Below are 16,925 nucleotides of genomic sequence, written 5' to 3' on the forward strand. Positions count from 1 at the left end.
ACAATCCCAAGACAAAATACGCCAGTAAATGCCCTGACACACCAAGCAAAAACTCAGCTGTCAGGCACACTGTAGTGTGCTGCAGAACAACTTAGTTGTGATGTCAAAGGTGATTGATGGATGCAGTTAAGTCAAATGGTCCATTTTGAATTCACTGGGCTTCTCGCAGGGTTTTATGTATCTGCTGCTAACAAACCGGCGCTGGTTCTTAGCGCCGGGCTGCTCAACCTGTCGATCATGAAAGTTTAACCTATAATGACAGTAAGCTGGCAGAAGTGTCTGTTCACTTGTGTGGATGAGCAGAGAACTAATTAGTTGCATCTGAACATCTTAAAAGAGGCAGACGTACTGCTATGGAAAACACTGGATGTTGACTTCTTGTACACGCTGACTGCAAATCAATCAAATCTTTTTGTTCACATCTGTTCAGTGGGAGTGTGAAAAATGAGAGGGCTGAGTTGAAATAGCAAAATACACCAAAGCCTCCACAATGTGAATCTGCCAGCATTTCACAATTGAAGGTGTGAACAAGATGCTTTCATGGTTTTACCGGGTCATTTCCAAAAAAATTGCAGATATGCAATGCCAAGCTCAACTGCTCCAAGCACACTGATCCTCAATACCACTACGCCTTTAAACAAGGACATGTTATTGACTCTTTGCCCTACTTGGTCCAGTCACACCTGGTGTTTTCATTCATTTTAGCTGATTAAACCTTATCTAAAAGGGTACACACACATTACACTTTCATAATACGAATATTCACTTCTATTGAAGGCCGCAAGACAGATGAATTCAAGTGTGCATTTCCTGTTTTGGTGAAATCTCCAGCCAGATTCACAGCTCAGAGATCACCTTTATTCAACTGTGACCGAGCGGATGTGCTCTCTCCGCCAATAAAACACTCATGCACTGTATTTGGAAATGGAGAAAGTTATTATTTTTGTGTGTTTCATCACTGTATGTAGTATATTATCACACTACCAAACTACAAACTATAGCATCACACTCATACACTGTTTACAGTTTGTGATCTCTGATCAATATTCATTTATTACTCTCATAACAGGTGACACCACGTCCTTTACCGTGTCCGAGTGCAGGGGAATTTTGTGGTCGTTTACAGCCTCTCCTATTAGTACGGTTGCACTTGTTAGGGTGAAGTTTGGCGACTTCACATAATTCTTGCATATTGCCCTGCCCAACATCAATCTGGGCAGCAGTCTAATTAGCCGAAGTAATTTTGCAAGTCAGTGAGCAAGAATGCTTTATGGCGATATTGAATTTATTTATGATTTTGCATCAATATGATGAATTACTTATTTGTTTTTTTAGGTATTTCATTATCAGGCTTAGCCAAAAACAAAAACTCCTGTCTGGTTATTTTATCCATCAATAGTTTCTATATCAATCTTCTAGAAAATGTAGTATATCATGACATGTGCTGATATTGCTAAATAAAAATGATATATTCCTAGTTGTTTGCTTGACAGATCAGTGTCAACTAAATCTGATCAAATCACACACACACAGTCCTGATGAGGGAGATAAGATGAGTTTTGGAGTATTAAACTCGAAATAAATAATACTTATGGATATTATATTTCTGAACCTCAACTTTGTTATACTTTTTCAGTGTTGCTTATTTACTCACAACTGTTGAATGTAATAAAGAAATACTTTGAAATCAAGGTTTAAGGGGATTTAGAGACAGATTAACTTCTTATATTGCCGCAGTCTCTGTGTGATTTAGAACCTAGCTATAAAAAGCAATGTAAAAGGTGGCTGATACAATTTGGATTTGTATCCACAATTTTCATCTGAAAAATCATCATTAATAACTTTTAAAAGTTGTTGTTTCAAATAAAAATATGCTGTTTTTCAACTTGACTGGAACACTTAGAAGAATTTGGATGCAACTGGAATCACTTATTGGCAATCAAGGCAGTTTGTAACTCGCTGAGTTTAGTCTGACAACGTTCTCAAGAGCGCAGCAGAACACAGTCCAATCATCAGTGCTAATTGAAAGTCTTGAGTGGTGGAGCTTTTGAGTTGGTTTTAATTAAATAATGGCTGTGCCAAATTAATGTAATTAATGCTTGAAAGGGCATTGATCTCGCTATATAATCACCAATCCACTGCTTATCAAAACAACATGAGAGGAGTTTTAAATAGAGTCTGCAAACTTAACACACAGTGAATCACAGCTGTGCATCATCTGCAGTTGTCTGGCCTTATGTCAGTGTGATGGTAAAGCTACCTCATTCAAGGGGATTTTGTTGTTTTTCATCCTCTGGGGTGGGCTCTTCCATGTTTTCCCAAAGAAGTGCTGGTGGTTTCTATCAAACAGAGTCACTCGCAGTTGGAAGGTTGCATCTTGTTCCCCCTCTGACATCTCCTGCGAGTAAAAAAATGAAAACACCCACATTAGAAAAGTCACAGGTAATCCTCACCCTCAAAGGATTTAGATATAAACATTAAAATCCTCCAATTTACTTGATCAACTTCTCAGCAAACATCAGAATCTGGTTTATTGTAAAGTAGGTTTTCCACGTACAAGTAATTTGCCTTGGTGTGAGTGAGTTTAACTCAAACAAGACTTTAAATTCTGCATACGTGGTAGTGCACCAATTAACACACATTCCACAAGCATCTAAGATAAGATAGATAGATAAGATATACTTTTATTGTCCCCGTGGGGCAATTTTTCCTGGACGCCATCCAACTGCAGTTACAAACACTAAATTAAAACAGCATCAACAACAATAATAAACGATTCCACACAAGACAGGGAAACAGTTCCACAGAAACAGATGTTTCAACACATACACATACTATCACACACACCATGGCAGGTATTGCACCCAGGAAGTGCACTGCATCTTCTACTGTCTTGCCCATATTGCACAGACAATAGCCCAATATTACACAGATGCAACATATTGCACTCTCCCAATTAAACATATTGCACTGTCCCTATTTAACATATTGCACTGTCACTATTTAACATATAGCACTGTCACTATTTAACATATTGCACTGTCACTATTTAACATATTGCACTGCCTAAACATATTGCACTGTCATTATGATAGCTTTATGTTAAGAGTTGTTGAGAAGTTTAATAGACATCAGCAAGAATGAATGTTTGTAAAGGTTCAATCTGCACTGTGGGACTCTATAACTAAATGATCTTATGTGTTTCTTATTTCCATGAGACATTTATGGATTAGGATTAACTGTGGTGTTGTTTGGTGGATTATCTCTATGCCGAATTTACAAGAACATCCATAGCATTGCTTACACTGGTATTTTATAGTGGTCAACTAACTGACCAGTTAATAAAATACAAAGTCGCCTTTAATTATGAACTTTTTGGATGGAGTTTGGTTAGTTTTCTTCAGACGCTCTGTGACGTATCATAGGGGAACTATATCATATCTTTGCTAAATAATGACAGTCAGTAGACTCTACTACACACAAAAACTACACTGAATTTACGTGCGTTTAAGGAGCTATCACCTGCGGGAGGTGAGCAGCAGTGAGTCGGCTGAGGCTGAGCTGGAAGCCCTGGTTCTGGATGAGGTGGCTCTCCACAGCCAGGCGGACTGTCTGACTGGGCGGAGGAACCACCCGGCTTCTCTCAAACACTTCTCTCCAGCCGTCTGCCATGGTGAATACGTCTTCTGCTTTCACCATAGCCTGTAGTTAAAAAGAAAGATGAGAATGACATTGTAAAAATTCAGAAATGTAGCGTACAAACGAGTTGTTAATGTTAATGTTCATCATCTCTACCCGTGAGGTTCAGACTTTCAAACCCTCCGCCGCCATATTGAAATCGGACTCTACAAATTGGTCCAGAGGGGGTTATACGAATAAATTAATGATTTCAAGAGGAGTATTCACGGAACATAAATAATGCGATTAGTAAGGATTTAACATACGAAGGAGGTGTTTATGCAAGTAGTGGTTTAACTCCGAAATTTTACAACTAAACGTAATTTCATAATATTCGCGTTTAATCCGCTAACCCTTTCATTTGGTATGTCCCATCGCGCAGCATCAGTTGCTATGGTGATGTTCACTTTGCCACACCGTGCAGTCCACAGTTTATAATCATCCATCAGTGCGACAAAACAAAAACATCCAGTTATTTCAGTACCATAAATACATTAAAAAATTATATTATATATATATACAAATATATATATGAATATTTATATATATTTATATAAATATTTATGAATATTTATATAAATATTTATATAAATATTCATATATATATATACACAAAAGTATATATATAAATAAATATATATATATATATGAATATTTATATAAATATTCATAAATATTTATATAAATATATATAAATATTCATATATATCTTTGTATATATATAATATAATTTTTTTAATATATATATATATATATTAATATTAATATATATATATACAAAAGTATATATATAAATAAATATATATATATATATATATTATAATACAGAAATAAAGATTATTTAATAATTACTTTAAAGATATTCTTAAGATTATTCGTAGTAGTAATATTACAACAGTCTGTGGTGACAGAAAACACCCAAATAGCTCATTAAAGCTTAAACATTTCAACTTAAAAGGTGGCCCATTACAGTTAAAAGGGTATATGGCGCTTTTTATGGCAGTGTGAGATAACTTCCCGTGACTGCATGTTAAAGTTTAGGAGTGTTCAGATCTTATTTGGCCCATTTGGTCCACTCTTATCTGACTTCAGTGTGTCTGGGACTAGGGGGAATTAAATTGATTGCCATGTTAAATGGCTGGCCTGCCTGCAACTGAGTTTATCTCTGTTAGAGAAAATCTTCCAAAAATGTCGCATACAGCCAAGGCAGGGTAATTCTTACATGTACTGTAGGTACACGCTCAAAATAAACAGTACAGATGATTCAGAAGAAGCCCTTCAGACAGTCAGAAGTTTGAGGGCATTAGTGAAAAGGGCACAACTTGTTTTCATTGCTTTAGGTTAGGGCACCTTTAGAGTTGATGGGTTCCTCAGGGTGCCAGAATTGGAGGGCAATGGTGGCTGACAGGAATACAGAAGTACAGAGCACCCAAATCTCACAAGATGAGTTTACTTTCATTTGTAAGTCAGTGATACAGTCAGTGCCATTACCAGCGAGGTGGAGTCGAAGCCCAACGCTTTGCTTAATGTAAACATCAAGCACTTTGCCTCCCATGTGTTCTGTCCGACATGTAACAACATATAGTGTTACCGGTCTGTAATGACTAGTAGTATTAGTATTAGTATTCTACCTAAAATCAAAATGCTGCTTACGCATGAATGCATCATAATAATATAATACAAATAATGAATAAATATTAGAATAGATAGGCTAGGTCTAATATTACCCTGACTGGAGCCAGTGTTGACTGCATAATGAGTAGCCTACTTTAAGATTTTATAATAATGATAATGATGATAGTTATGTACTTTTACTTTTTAAATGCAGGACTTTTATATATATATTTTATATATACACATATATACATATACATATACATATATATAATATATATATATTATATATATATATATATGTGTATATGTGTATATATATGTGCAGATATATATATTTTATATAATATATAAGTCCCGCATTTAAAAAGTAAAAGTACAATTATTATAGCATTAAAGTATAGTATAGTATAGTATATATCGTGGTATAGTTTTATAGTATATTATTATATTATTAGTATCATTATTATTTTTACTCGATTTTTTTTTACATAATTAATTTGATTAATATCTTAGCAAAATATTATATCCATAAAATGATATGGCTTAAAAGAATAGCCTTCTTTTATACTTTTAAAGATACTGATTTTAAAACACATTTGACTATGATTGAAAACTTAAAACTCAAAAATTCTAAATAGGCAAAAAATATTTGTTTTTCTTTTTTTATTCATCTTTTCCTTTCCTTACATTGTATTTGTTGTATAAAATCAATTCTATTTTAATATTATTTTTATACTGTGAAAATATGTTTATATAACTACTGTATCTATCAAGCAAAGACAATAGCAGAAGAGAACCACGAGGCGGCAGCAGCAGCACACCACCGCTGAGTGCAGTCAGACTCAAGAAAGAGAAGAAGAAGAAGAGGAAGGAAGCGGTAGTTACAAAACAGTGAAAACAAACAGTGCAATGTTTGGATTCTTCAGGAAAACTAAACCCGTTAAAATTAGGAGTCGTGATGAAAACAAAAAGTACGGAGTTGCAGCAAAAGATGTGAAGGAGTTGCTTAAAAAAGGCTGCAAGTTATTAAAGGTGAGCTCGTGTGTTTTATTCTGCTTTATAACTACACTTCCTCTTTCTCTGCAGCGAGCATATGGTAAAACAAACCGAAAACAAACAGCTGTTAACGTTATATTGGAGCTTCTGGTAACTTTAACAGCTACACAAATGACTGGTTGAGACTGCTGTGAATATTTTCAGTGTAACTTTAGCTGTTTGGTCCAAACCAAGGTCACCTTCACCTACAATAAGAAATATGGAGAGCCTTAAAGGTCCCATATTGTGCTCATTTTCAGGTTCATACTTGTATTTGGTGTTTCTACTAGAACATGTTTACATGCTGTAATGTTAAAAAAACAACTTTATTTTCCTCATACTGCCAGCCTGAATATGCCTGTACTTACCCTCTGTCTGAAACGCTCCGTTTTAGCGCATTTTGACGGAATTGCAACAGAATTGCGTTGCTAGGCAACAGCTTGGGTCCATGTGTACTTCCTGTCAGCTGATGACATTCACATTACACTGCAACCAGGAAATAAACTGGGACACATTTAGAATGTTTACGTTTAAAATTGTGTCAAGGGTCTAAATATTGTATATTCGTGACATCACGAATGGGCAGAAATCCTGACAGCTTGTTTCAAATGCAGAGTTTCTGAAAACGGTCTTTGTGTATTTCACTGTGGATTGAGTGTTTCGATACTTTCACAGTATTTATATAGGACTTAAGCCTGCTTTATAATAAAAAACATGAAAATCTAATTTTTTTTATAATATGGGACCTTTAATACTGTGGGAGAAGATTAGTTTCACATTACGTTCAGACAACTTGGATCCACAAGAGAGATGCTAACATGTTCCCGATTCAGTTATCTGCATATAAGATAAAAATACAACTTAATTTATCCACAGGAGGGAAATTTAGCATTACAGCAGCACCTAAACACACCACAGAGGTAGGTAGCAACAGGTTAAAAAGCTATAGAGTGAACTACCCTAGAGACCAGTGTGTATGAATGTAATGTAAGTGCAAAAAACAAGTGACACACACAGCAGATATTTTATTGTAAAGATCATTTGAAACATGCTGTTTCTTTCAAATGAAATGTTACACAGGACCAAGTGTTTCTGAGATAGTAGCCACAACAGATCATCTTCATTCAAAGGAGGGCAGATAAGCAGACACCGCAATGTCCTCCAGTCCAAGATAAGATAAATATATCCATTTAATCTGAACAGACTGCGTCACAGATAGCTCTGTGATGTAAAGGCAGCATTTCATCTAAAAAAGATCACTGTATTCTGTCATCATAACTTCAGATTATCTGCACATTCTGTAAAAACAGCTTTCGTGAGAATAGAGCTGAGCCTTTCCCTGCTTCTTGGCAGACTTTTTGTTGTCCACAGATGGCTATCACAGTATTCACAAATGGTCATAGTGTAAGACAACGAGCGAGAGATAGTGGGCATCCCTTTTGAATAATGTGAACCTCGAAAAATACATTTAAATAAATACATTTTTTGAAATGGCTCAGAATTTCTGATGCTTTGTTCTACACATCAATTAGAATAAAAACAACCCTTTTGGGAGAAAAAGAAAGAAAATGTCCTAATTTGGTCCTAAATTTCACTTGAATTTAAACTATTATTATTCTCATTGTTGTTTCCAGTTGCCATCTTCTGGTACACATGTTTGTTTGTATGCAGATGGGACAGAAGTGACGGAGGAATTCTTCCCAACTCTGCCAGACAACACTGAACTTGTTCTTCTCGGCAGAGATCAGACATGGAGCGGAGGTTGGTGAATCATCCTCAGACATCATTAAACAAATGTGTTCTCCTGACTAGACAAACAGTATACGTTTAGAGGTAGGATGATGTCTAACCCCTGTGGTTCCAATTCCAGTTGTGTGTGACATCGGTCAGTTACTGAACACAGACCGGCACGCCGACGGCCTCATCGAAGCGGCGAAGGGACTCCTGTCTGATGAGCAGTCTCCTAAAAGGCGTAAGATCCTGACTGACCTGCTGCACAACCTGGAGGACAGATCTGAGCTGGAGAGCAGAGAGGAGGATGGAGACTGGTTCAGAGGTACGACAACACTTGAGCTGCCACAATGGCAAAAAATATGACATTGTATCTCGTTATAAGAAAATGTTCTTGTTTTAAGGAGCTCCTTTTTACGTTAAAACAAATTATTTTGAATGTTATAATGACATTTGTCTCTATATTACTACGTGGCAAATTATTCCACTTCGACAACAATAATATTTATGTTGTGCAAAATGTGAACTTAGATTAATTTAGAAGATAGGATACTGTATCTCATAATCTATTAGGCAGAGGGTCATGAAACTTTACATTCATGCTCCGAAGGGAATTTTTCTTAAGCCATCTTTAAGACAAATTAAAAAAAAAATTGTCCCATTGCAGCAAGACTCTGTTGAGCCATTTGGTACTATAGTCTAAGAACGGTCTCTAATCAGCTTCTTATTCATTTGCTCATGTCAGACTGAATACAACTTACGTTGTCTATGGAAAAAATAACATCCTTATGGAAATGAGGAACAAACTGACTTGACTCTGAAAGTCTTTAGGCCTCAAAATATTTTTCTAATTAGTACAATATGAAAGCAACTCCATGTTTCCGCTAAACACTCGATGTGACTCCGATTTCATCTGTACTTGAGTTTGTTGTTAAATGGGGTTTCATTTCAGGTGTTGATGCTCGATTCAAGACGAAGTCTGCCTACATGAAGTTCAACTGTGAGAGCAGGATACGGAGCTACACGAAGGAGGTGAAACACCTTATTCTATTAATCAATCTTAGAAGAATAATATGCAGGATTTAAAAAAACAAAAACAATGTATAGACTGATATGAAAATAATCCCTCTTAATCATCACTTGTCACCCACTAGATGTGTGTGGTGGTGTCTGTATCTAAAGAGAGCCTGCAGCCCTCTCCCTGGATTTTCTCTTTTCTTCTTCTTGTGCTGTGTTTAGGACGTTTCTGGGTGTCAGTTAATACGTTTCATGTCTCTGATTCACTGCTTTGTTTCTCACTAACGCTGCCACCTCTCTTCATTCACTCTATATCTCGCTCGAACATTGCTGCTCTCTCTCTCCTTTCGCTCCCTCGTTGAGTTGTTGATGAGGGGCCAATTTTGAATGCCGTGTATTTACAAACAGCAACAGACAACTGTTACATATTATACCTTTTAAAGCATCTGGCATAATGTGTAAAACTTTGGTTATGTCTCTGTTCTCAGTTGGACGATGCCGCTAAAACCGTAGAGAAGGCTAAAGTCAGGGAAGAGCTTCTGAAAACATCAAAAAGCCTGGCACAAATGCTGAAGACGGCAAAGTACAACGGCTGCTACTTTGACAGGACTGAAAAGGAACCAGATCGCCTCTGTACTCCGAATGGATGGTTCACCTGCCAGGTATTACAGGAATAAAACCACATACTGAGAGTCACCTCCACATTTGCTAAATTTCTATAAATTCCAGCGACACTTTCCTCCCAACTTCCCAAATATTTTGAAAGAACTGGACCTCCTTTTGACTGTTTCCACACCTCTTTTTCTCTGTTGCCTCCTCCTCCTCAGGGATCATTTGAGCAGGAATTGTGTCGGTCTCTCCACTCCATAAACCCGTATGGCAGTCGAGACAGTAGGATTGTCTTCAGTACATGGAATCTGGACCACAGGTTGGACTCTTTAAGTAAAAAAAAAAAAGCACTTCACTGTCACAAAGGGCAAAACAAGGCTAGTTATATGCTGGCATATTCATACATTTCATTTGACATATTAGAATAAGTATTTGTGATAAAATCGAGTCATGCGGGTCACAGCTGCAGTGAGTAGGTTCATGCAAGAGTGAAACCAAATGTATCGAGAAGTGCCAGAAAATCTCACTTAAGAGCATTGAAGGACTTATTCAGGTGAATATTGAAATCACCAAGAATCAAATCATTAATCAGTAATCTTTGGTAGACGGTGATCTGATATAACAGCTAAAAGTGGATGACGTATTAATTGGAACAAGATACCTGCTGGTTGTAACATGTCTTCTTCGTCTTGTGTACAGGATTGAAAAGAAGAGGGCGGTGATTCCCGCTCTGCTGGACGCTCTACAGAATCACAAGAGCACCGACATTAACCTGGACTACTTCTACGGCCTACTGTTCACCAGGGAAAACCTGAAGCTGGTTCACATCGTGTGCCACAAGAAAGGAGCTCACAACCTGCTGTGTGACACCAAGAGGGTTTTTAGACAAGCCAGTAACACAGACAACTCAAAACAGAAGGTCAAAGGGAGGAAGAGGCGCTTGGTGTGAATATTTTTACTCTTATTTTTATGAAAATAATTAAGTATTTGTCTTAATTTGTATGAACTGTGACGACACAATGTATTATACTGATGCATTCTGTGAATTATCATCTCAGAAGTTAGCTGTAGAAAGGTTAGACTGAAAACCAGGTGACGTGGCCTTTTTACCTCGCTAGATTTTTTTTAACCACATTCTGCTTTCTGAACCAGTGAAGCCTTCAGAGCTTTAATACAGACTGACGGTGCTTTGTTAGACAAAAGTAATTACACTGAAACAAACCTTAAAATCATGAAAAACATTTATTATATATTTTTTTCGTTGGCACGGTGATGTAAAAGGCATGAAATGATTACAATGCGGCATTCACTCAGTCAGAAAGTTGCATAGGAGTGAATAGCACTAGTGCAATTACTGTTAAAGGGATAGTCTGGGTGTTTTGAAGTGGCATTGCATGAGGTACTTATAAAAATAATTAAATCAATATCAGTTTGATAGGACGTTTTACAAACTATTGGCGGAAATGTGCTCCGATAGTGGAGTAATAGTAGTAGTAATCCACCAAATCACACTTCAGGATGTTCTCTTGCGAGTTATTAAAGTCTAAGTGACAAAAAATGTCTGCAACAACCGTGTTCTAAGAGGTAAAGTTAATGTTTTTTTCAATGGAGTCTGGTGGCTTTGGCAAGAGCATAGATGGATACAACAGCTTTGACCATCATCTACTGTACGTAATACACTGACTATGGATAAGTGCCTCATCCAACCTCACTTCAAAACACCCAAACTATCACTTTATCATCAAAGTTTGATGACTAGATTACATTTAGTTTAAGTTATCCTCAGTTGACTTCCACGCTGAAGACTTATTTCACAAACCTCAACATTTTTAGTCATGTTTTTTTTCAATAATACATTTTTCATATAGAATTGTCATGTTTGCTAATGTGAATCTAGCAGGAATCTCATCAGGGAAAATGATTAGCTGCATTGATATATATGTATATATATATGTTATGTTACAGATGTGTTGTATAGTATGTTAAGCAGCTGCCAAAACGAACCCAAAGTGGGCACACAGATGTGTGTATGACACTTGGTGAACAATGACAATCATTTTATACACTGGATTTGTGATATTAAATATCTCTCATTATGGAACAGCTCTTTGACACGTGTACCCTCCTTCCGCACCACATTTATACAATTTGTAATCTCTAGATTTGTGAGATTTATTTTTCTCACAAATCCATAAATTTTGAGTTTAATTCAGTTCTGTTTGGCATCTCTCAAGGCTAATCTCAAACTGCAAATTCAAATTAAGAAGCAGTATGTTATGTAGACATATTTGTCTAAATAAAGTGCTGTGCCAACACACCCTCCAAGTAAGAGCATTAATTCAGCAATAAATAATTATTACAGGCACAATATGTTCTCCACAGGTGGCTATATTAATCCTTATACTCTCTAGCTATATTAAAAAAAATATCAAATTTAACAAGATACTCCGCTACCAGGATAAGTGTCACGGGTTGACAACAATTTGGCATTTTTGTGCGTTTGGACGGTCCTTGTCAAGTCAACAACTATAACTTTCTAAGTTTACCACCAAAAGCTTGCTTTCAAACTATTAACAAAGTCAGAAATAGCAGTGGTAAACTAGTTTTTGAGTTGTGACGAATCTCTTCAGCACATGGCGGGGTACTGGAAGCAGGTTTAAAGCAAATACACATACAACGATGGCTTGTAGGTGATGGTAGGCTAACAGCAGATCCAGCAACAGTCCATGCCTCCCATACTCACATCGCAGCGGGCAACTTCATCGTCACACATGCTGTTATGTGTGACAGCGTTATGATTTAAGGGCTGAATGCAGCATCTGAGCAGTAGTTCAACTTGGCTGCTTTTTCATAAGTGCTGAGCGTTTTATGTCCTTCTGTAGGCGTGACTTTGAGTCCACCACAGTCATCAGTGCAGTTACTCTTCACTAAGTGTCCCCTCTGTCGTCTGGCTGCATACTGCTGAGGCCCGCCTCGTCTTCATCGCTGTCCTCCGGTGCGTAGTAACGTCTCCTGTGCTCCCTGTGAACGCGGGTAGAAGTCGCTGACGATCTCTGAGGGAAGTCCTGTAGTAAAATTAAAAAGTTGATTTTTGGTAATTCATTCAACATGGACATAATCTTCATCTAAACAAATCTAACTGCTGCCGCTGACACATTTAAAAGCAGTACGCGTACCCCACATAAAGACCTTGTGATGAGTGCATACATGAATAGCATTATTGGTTTAAATATAATATACTCAGTCAACTGGCAGTGAGGGTTTCATTGGTCAGTTACTTAACAATTGATGCAGGTACTGTGGTTATGAGAACTAAACCAAAATATCTCACCTGTACAGCATCCAAGTTTCCAAAGAACTGCTCGACAGGCAGAATCTGATTACTGTCGTCATCTGGGAAGATGTTTTTGCTGGTTTCTTCACAATCCATGTCCTCGGACTCCTGTTTGTCCCTGACGCCGTTCCCTCTACAGCTGTCCAAGTCCAGCCTCGTCCTCAGTTCGTTTTCTTTGCCCTCCTGTCCTTCGAGCTCTGGTGATGCCGAGCATCTCCTCCTGCCTGCAGACTGGTGGCATTCACAGCTGATGCGCGAGAGTCTCTCCTCAGGACCGTCTGTTTTACTGTAACCACTGACTACTGAACTGCTCTCTGCTGCTGGCTGTGTCTTTGGACTTTTCGTACATCTCCTCCTTGTAGCCTGTGAGAGGAAGTTAAAGACCAGGGTTAGGATGACGTTACAGCTAACCATGATCAATATCCCTTGTTAAGGATGCAAGACATATTGAATAGTGAGCCTAATGTGTGTGTCAAATACAGTTCTCAGATGCAGTTGTGAAAGTCTAGCTAGTAACAATTGTCCAGTTTAGGGAAAAAAAAAAACATCAAACATGGTCCTTTAAGAAGTTTGTTTTAAAGAGAGACATTATTGGACTTAAGACATATACTCAGTGAGAAACAGCAGAACATAACTGTTGCTGTCTTTACTTGCTCTTTGTACAGACTGCCCTGTATACAGGTTAACACAAACCTTTCTGGAGCTGCTCTTCCTCTTTCTGGGCTTCAAGCTGCCATGTTGACCTGGCATCTGCAAAGCAGCACAATGTGGTTTGTTGTTGGTCCCATATTGTAAAAAGTGAGATTTTCATGTCTTTTATATTATAAAGCAGGTTTAAGTGCTATATAAATACTGTTAAACTATCAAAACGCTTAATATACGGAGAAACACACACAGCCTGTATTCAGAAATTGTGCGTTTGAAACAAGCCATTAGGATTTCTGTCCATTTGTGATGTCACAAATATACAATATTTAGACCATTACACGGTTTTAAAGATAAACATTCTAAATGTGTCCCATTTTATTTCCTGTTGCAGTGTATGTAAACAACATCAGCTGACAGGAAGTAAACATGGACCCAAACTGTTGCTTAGCAACGGAATTCCGTTGCAATCCCATTTAAATGCACTAAAACGGAGCGTTTCAGACAGAGGATAAATACAGGTATATTCAGGCCGACAGTATGAGGAAAATAAAGTTTTTTTTAACATTACAGCATGTAAACATGTTCTAGTAGAAACACAAATTACAAGTATGAACCTGAAAATGAGCATAATATGGGACCTTTAAACTACACATTTTGAGTGTCAAATGGAGTCAGATATTGGGTTCAGAGGGGGAAAAAAATACTGTTTAAAGTGTATAATTACATTTTTAAACCCACCCCAGTTATGTAAAGTTCACCTCAGCAGTTTGAAACCCCAACAACAGCCCTGTATCCTCCCCTGGACTAAACTCCTCCTCCCAACATGATCATCATCAGCCATGACTCAAGACCTCCAGTAAACTCTCAACTTCATACCACTATCAGACCTGTTAGGCGTGTCAAAGCAGTTCATGTAAAGTTCATGAGAGCAGTTCACACTGTAACTAGCTGTTAAGACAACACTAATGGTCCAGTGATGTAAATGATCTTTAGGAAGTTAAACCATGTGTTGGCATTGTTGGTAAATAAACAATCCCAGTGAAAGATCACTAACGTTAGGTTATGTAGGTTAATCCACGTAGCACAACAATGACTTCAACACTGTCTGTGGTTATAATGAGACTTGGAAGATAACAGATAAATACTAAAACCTCACCAGAGCTAGTTAAAGTGTCCGATAATCTAATCTTCACATATCAGCTACAAGCTAATTAGCATTAGCATGATAGCTATCAGTTGCTAATCTACTAGCTTCTTGTCAGCTAGCCGGTTCATATTTATCTTATCTTAACAACCTACCTTGTGAACCATTTGCCGGCGTTTGCTTCTGTTTTTCAGCGACTCCGATATTAAAGTTTAAAGACTCTGTTTTTCGTAAATTCTTCAAAAACAGCCTCCTAGCTACGAACAACGATGCTATGTGATATGTGGCGTCTTCTAGTGGCTAGAAGGGAGCCCCCAAACCAGAGGAACTCTCGCGAGATCGTTAAGATTAGGAAGTTGATCTCGAATAGTTAAGGTGTTATCTCGAAGTCTCGCGAGAGTTTACTCAGATCAGATTTCGCGGTTTGCGAGCTCCCTTCTAGACACGACCAAAAAAACAACTTCTTCTTCTTTGAGATACAACAGCAGCTTGCATCCTTTAATTGTTGCACTACTGCCATCTCCTGGAGGTTAACTCCTGCAGTGTCCAGTAGTGTCAGATTTTCATTTCATTTCAAAATGTATTTCGAACATGTAGAATGCAAAAAAAAGTTTAAGAAAAAGTAAAGAAAGAGAATGATCATACCAACAAGTGGACAGTCAGAAACAAGTAGTATGTACATACAATGAAAAGGGTAAGAAAAATAAATTGTCAACACTTGATGCCTTGATTTACATATTCGAAAAGGAGTAAGAAGTATACATTTATTTAATCCCACCCCTTCTCCATAAATCAATTCTTAATTATTAACCAGCTTCCTTATTGAGCCATACATATACTCTAATTACATTTTCCGAAATTTGTCTAACTATAATAATTATTATTTATAATTAATCAACTATAAGTATTACCTTTTATCTCTGTCATACAGAAGTATAAATGAAATACTGATAATTAATATCATATTTTCCTCATTAAGAAGCATCTTCTTCTGCCTTGTCCACTTTCACCACACTCCTGTTATAATATGTTCTTCACTCCTGCTCCTGTTGGCCCTAATCTTTCAATTTCTTCCATTATGTCCTTTCTTTCTGATACATATTTCCCTCAATTAGAATCAAAATCAGAAACACTTCATTAATCCCCAGGGGGAAATGATGGTGTTACAGTTGCTCTTGTAGGATAAACATAAGAAATGTAAGAAAATAGAAATAAAGGAGCATGCAAATTATGTACATAATGCAATATAAACAAAATATATGTAAAGAAATATAAGTACTAAATGCAATATATAGCATATAACCACAGTGCAAAATCAAAGCCTGAGCCGTCCAGCTCCGCAAGCATAGATTTTGCTGCTAGTCCATATTTGCCTACCACACTACCATAGATCCATCAGCTCCACATTCCACTTCTTGCATAACATTTATCACTTTTCTTTTTCTAATGTGCTCTCTCCATGTTGATCTGGGATCAATATACACTCCTAAAAAAAAAATTATTACCATCCCTGAGTTTCTTTTCTTGTGAAGAGCATTACTTTTGTCTTCTCTGAAAATTTGAATCCCCATTTCATTTCAACTTGACGAATCCCCATCTTGCAGTTTCTTAACTACATTTCTCCCTCTTTTCCACAGAGCCCCGTCCGTCACCGGCAAACAGTGATCTTCCCATATCCCTGGCACATTTACAAATATATCATTTATCATCACAGGAAATAAAGTAGGACTTACAACACTCCCATGAGGTGTTACATTATCTACAGCATGTTTGCTTGTGACAGTTCTGACCCTATTTTAACCTGGGTGTTGCTCAGAAAAGTCCTGTTGAAAACTTTCCATCCGACTCGCATAATATGTATAATTTGATCATCAGCCCTTGTCTCCATAACATGTTTTTTTGCCACATCAGAAAACACCACTGTCTCTTTAGTTACTTGATCTTTTCTTATCTCATCCTCCAGACACAACACTGGATCCACAGTGCCCCTCCCTCCGCTAGATCTACTCTGGTATGTAGCCACCATACCTCTCTTCTCCAGGAAATACATTCATCAGTTTACAGACATGCGATGTCAAAGACATACCATGGTTTACTGGCATCCTTCCCATG

General features: G+C 37.3%; 3 protein-coding genes across 3 annotated transcripts in view; 1 reads left to right on the forward strand and 2 right to left on the reverse strand.

Annotated features, from left to right (window-relative positions):
* Positions 1 to 3,849, reverse strand: part of nphp4 (nephronophthisis 4) — a 178,362-nt gene extending 174,513 nt beyond the window's left edge. The window contains exons 1-3 of the mRNA XM_037773417.1: positions 3,796 to 3,849; positions 3,523 to 3,702; positions 2,261 to 2,398 (exon numbers count right to left, since the gene is read on the reverse strand). Of these exons, the coding sequence (XP_037629345.1) occupies positions 2,261 to 2,398; positions 3,523 to 3,699 (315 nt within the window). The 5' untranslated portion in view covers positions 3,700 to 3,702; positions 3,796 to 3,849. The remainder of the gene's footprint in view (positions 1 to 2,260; positions 2,399 to 3,522; positions 3,703 to 3,795) is intronic.
* Positions 3,850 to 6,077: 2,228 nt separating this feature from the next.
* Positions 6,078 to 11,785, forward strand: dffb (DNA fragmentation factor, beta polypeptide (caspase-activated DNase)). Its single transcript, XM_037772229.1, has 7 exons — positions 6,078 to 6,327; positions 7,965 to 8,091; positions 8,201 to 8,386; positions 9,014 to 9,093; positions 9,567 to 9,740; positions 9,906 to 10,006; positions 10,387 to 11,785. The coding sequence occupies exons 1-7, from the start codon at positions 6,205 to 6,207 to the stop codon at positions 10,634 to 10,636; spliced, it is 1,041 nt and encodes a 346-aa protein (XP_037628157.1). The 5' UTR covers positions 6,078 to 6,204; the 3' UTR covers positions 10,637 to 11,785.
* Positions 10,911 to 15,223, reverse strand: c6h1orf174 (chromosome 6 C1orf174 homolog). The gene is made up of 4 exons (XM_037772230.1): positions 14,969 to 15,223; positions 13,715 to 13,771; positions 13,019 to 13,384; positions 10,911 to 12,752 (listed from the first exon to the last, which is right to left on the reverse strand). The coding sequence occupies exons 1-4, from the start codon at positions 14,978 to 14,980 to the stop codon at positions 12,615 to 12,617; spliced, it is 573 nt and encodes a 190-aa protein (XP_037628158.1). The 5' UTR covers positions 14,981 to 15,223; the 3' UTR covers positions 10,911 to 12,614.
* Positions 15,224 to 16,925: the final 1,702 nt, after the last annotated feature.

This window comes from Sebastes umbrosus, chromosome 6 (genome assembly GCF_015220745.1).
Source record: "Sebastes umbrosus isolate fSebUmb1 chromosome 6, fSebUmb1.pri, whole genome shotgun sequence".
Taxonomy (NCBI): Eukaryota; Metazoa; Chordata; class Actinopteri; order Perciformes; family Sebastidae; genus Sebastes; species Sebastes umbrosus.

Coding starts and splice junctions, on each gene's coding strand:
- dffb (XM_037772229.1), top strand. CDS start 6,205: ATGTTTGGATTCTTCAGGAAAACTAAACCCGTTAAAATTAGGAGTCGT. Junction 6,328..7,964: donor AAGGCTGCAAGTTATTAAAG/GTGAGCTCGTGT, acceptor TGTTGTTTCCAG/TTGCCATCTTCTGGTACACA. Junction 9,741..9,905: donor ATGGATGGTTCACCTGCCAG/GTATTACAGGAA, acceptor CCTCCTCCTCAG/GGATCATTTGAGCAGGAATT.
- c6h1orf174 (XM_037772230.1), bottom strand. Junction 13,385..13,714: donor GGAAGAGCAGCTCCAGAAAG/GTTTGTGTTAAC, acceptor TTCCTCTCACAG/GCTACAAGGAGGAGATGTAC. Junction 12,753..13,018: donor GAAACTTGGATGCTGTACAG/GTGAGATATTTT, acceptor ATTTTACTACAG/GACTTCCCTCAGAGATCGTC.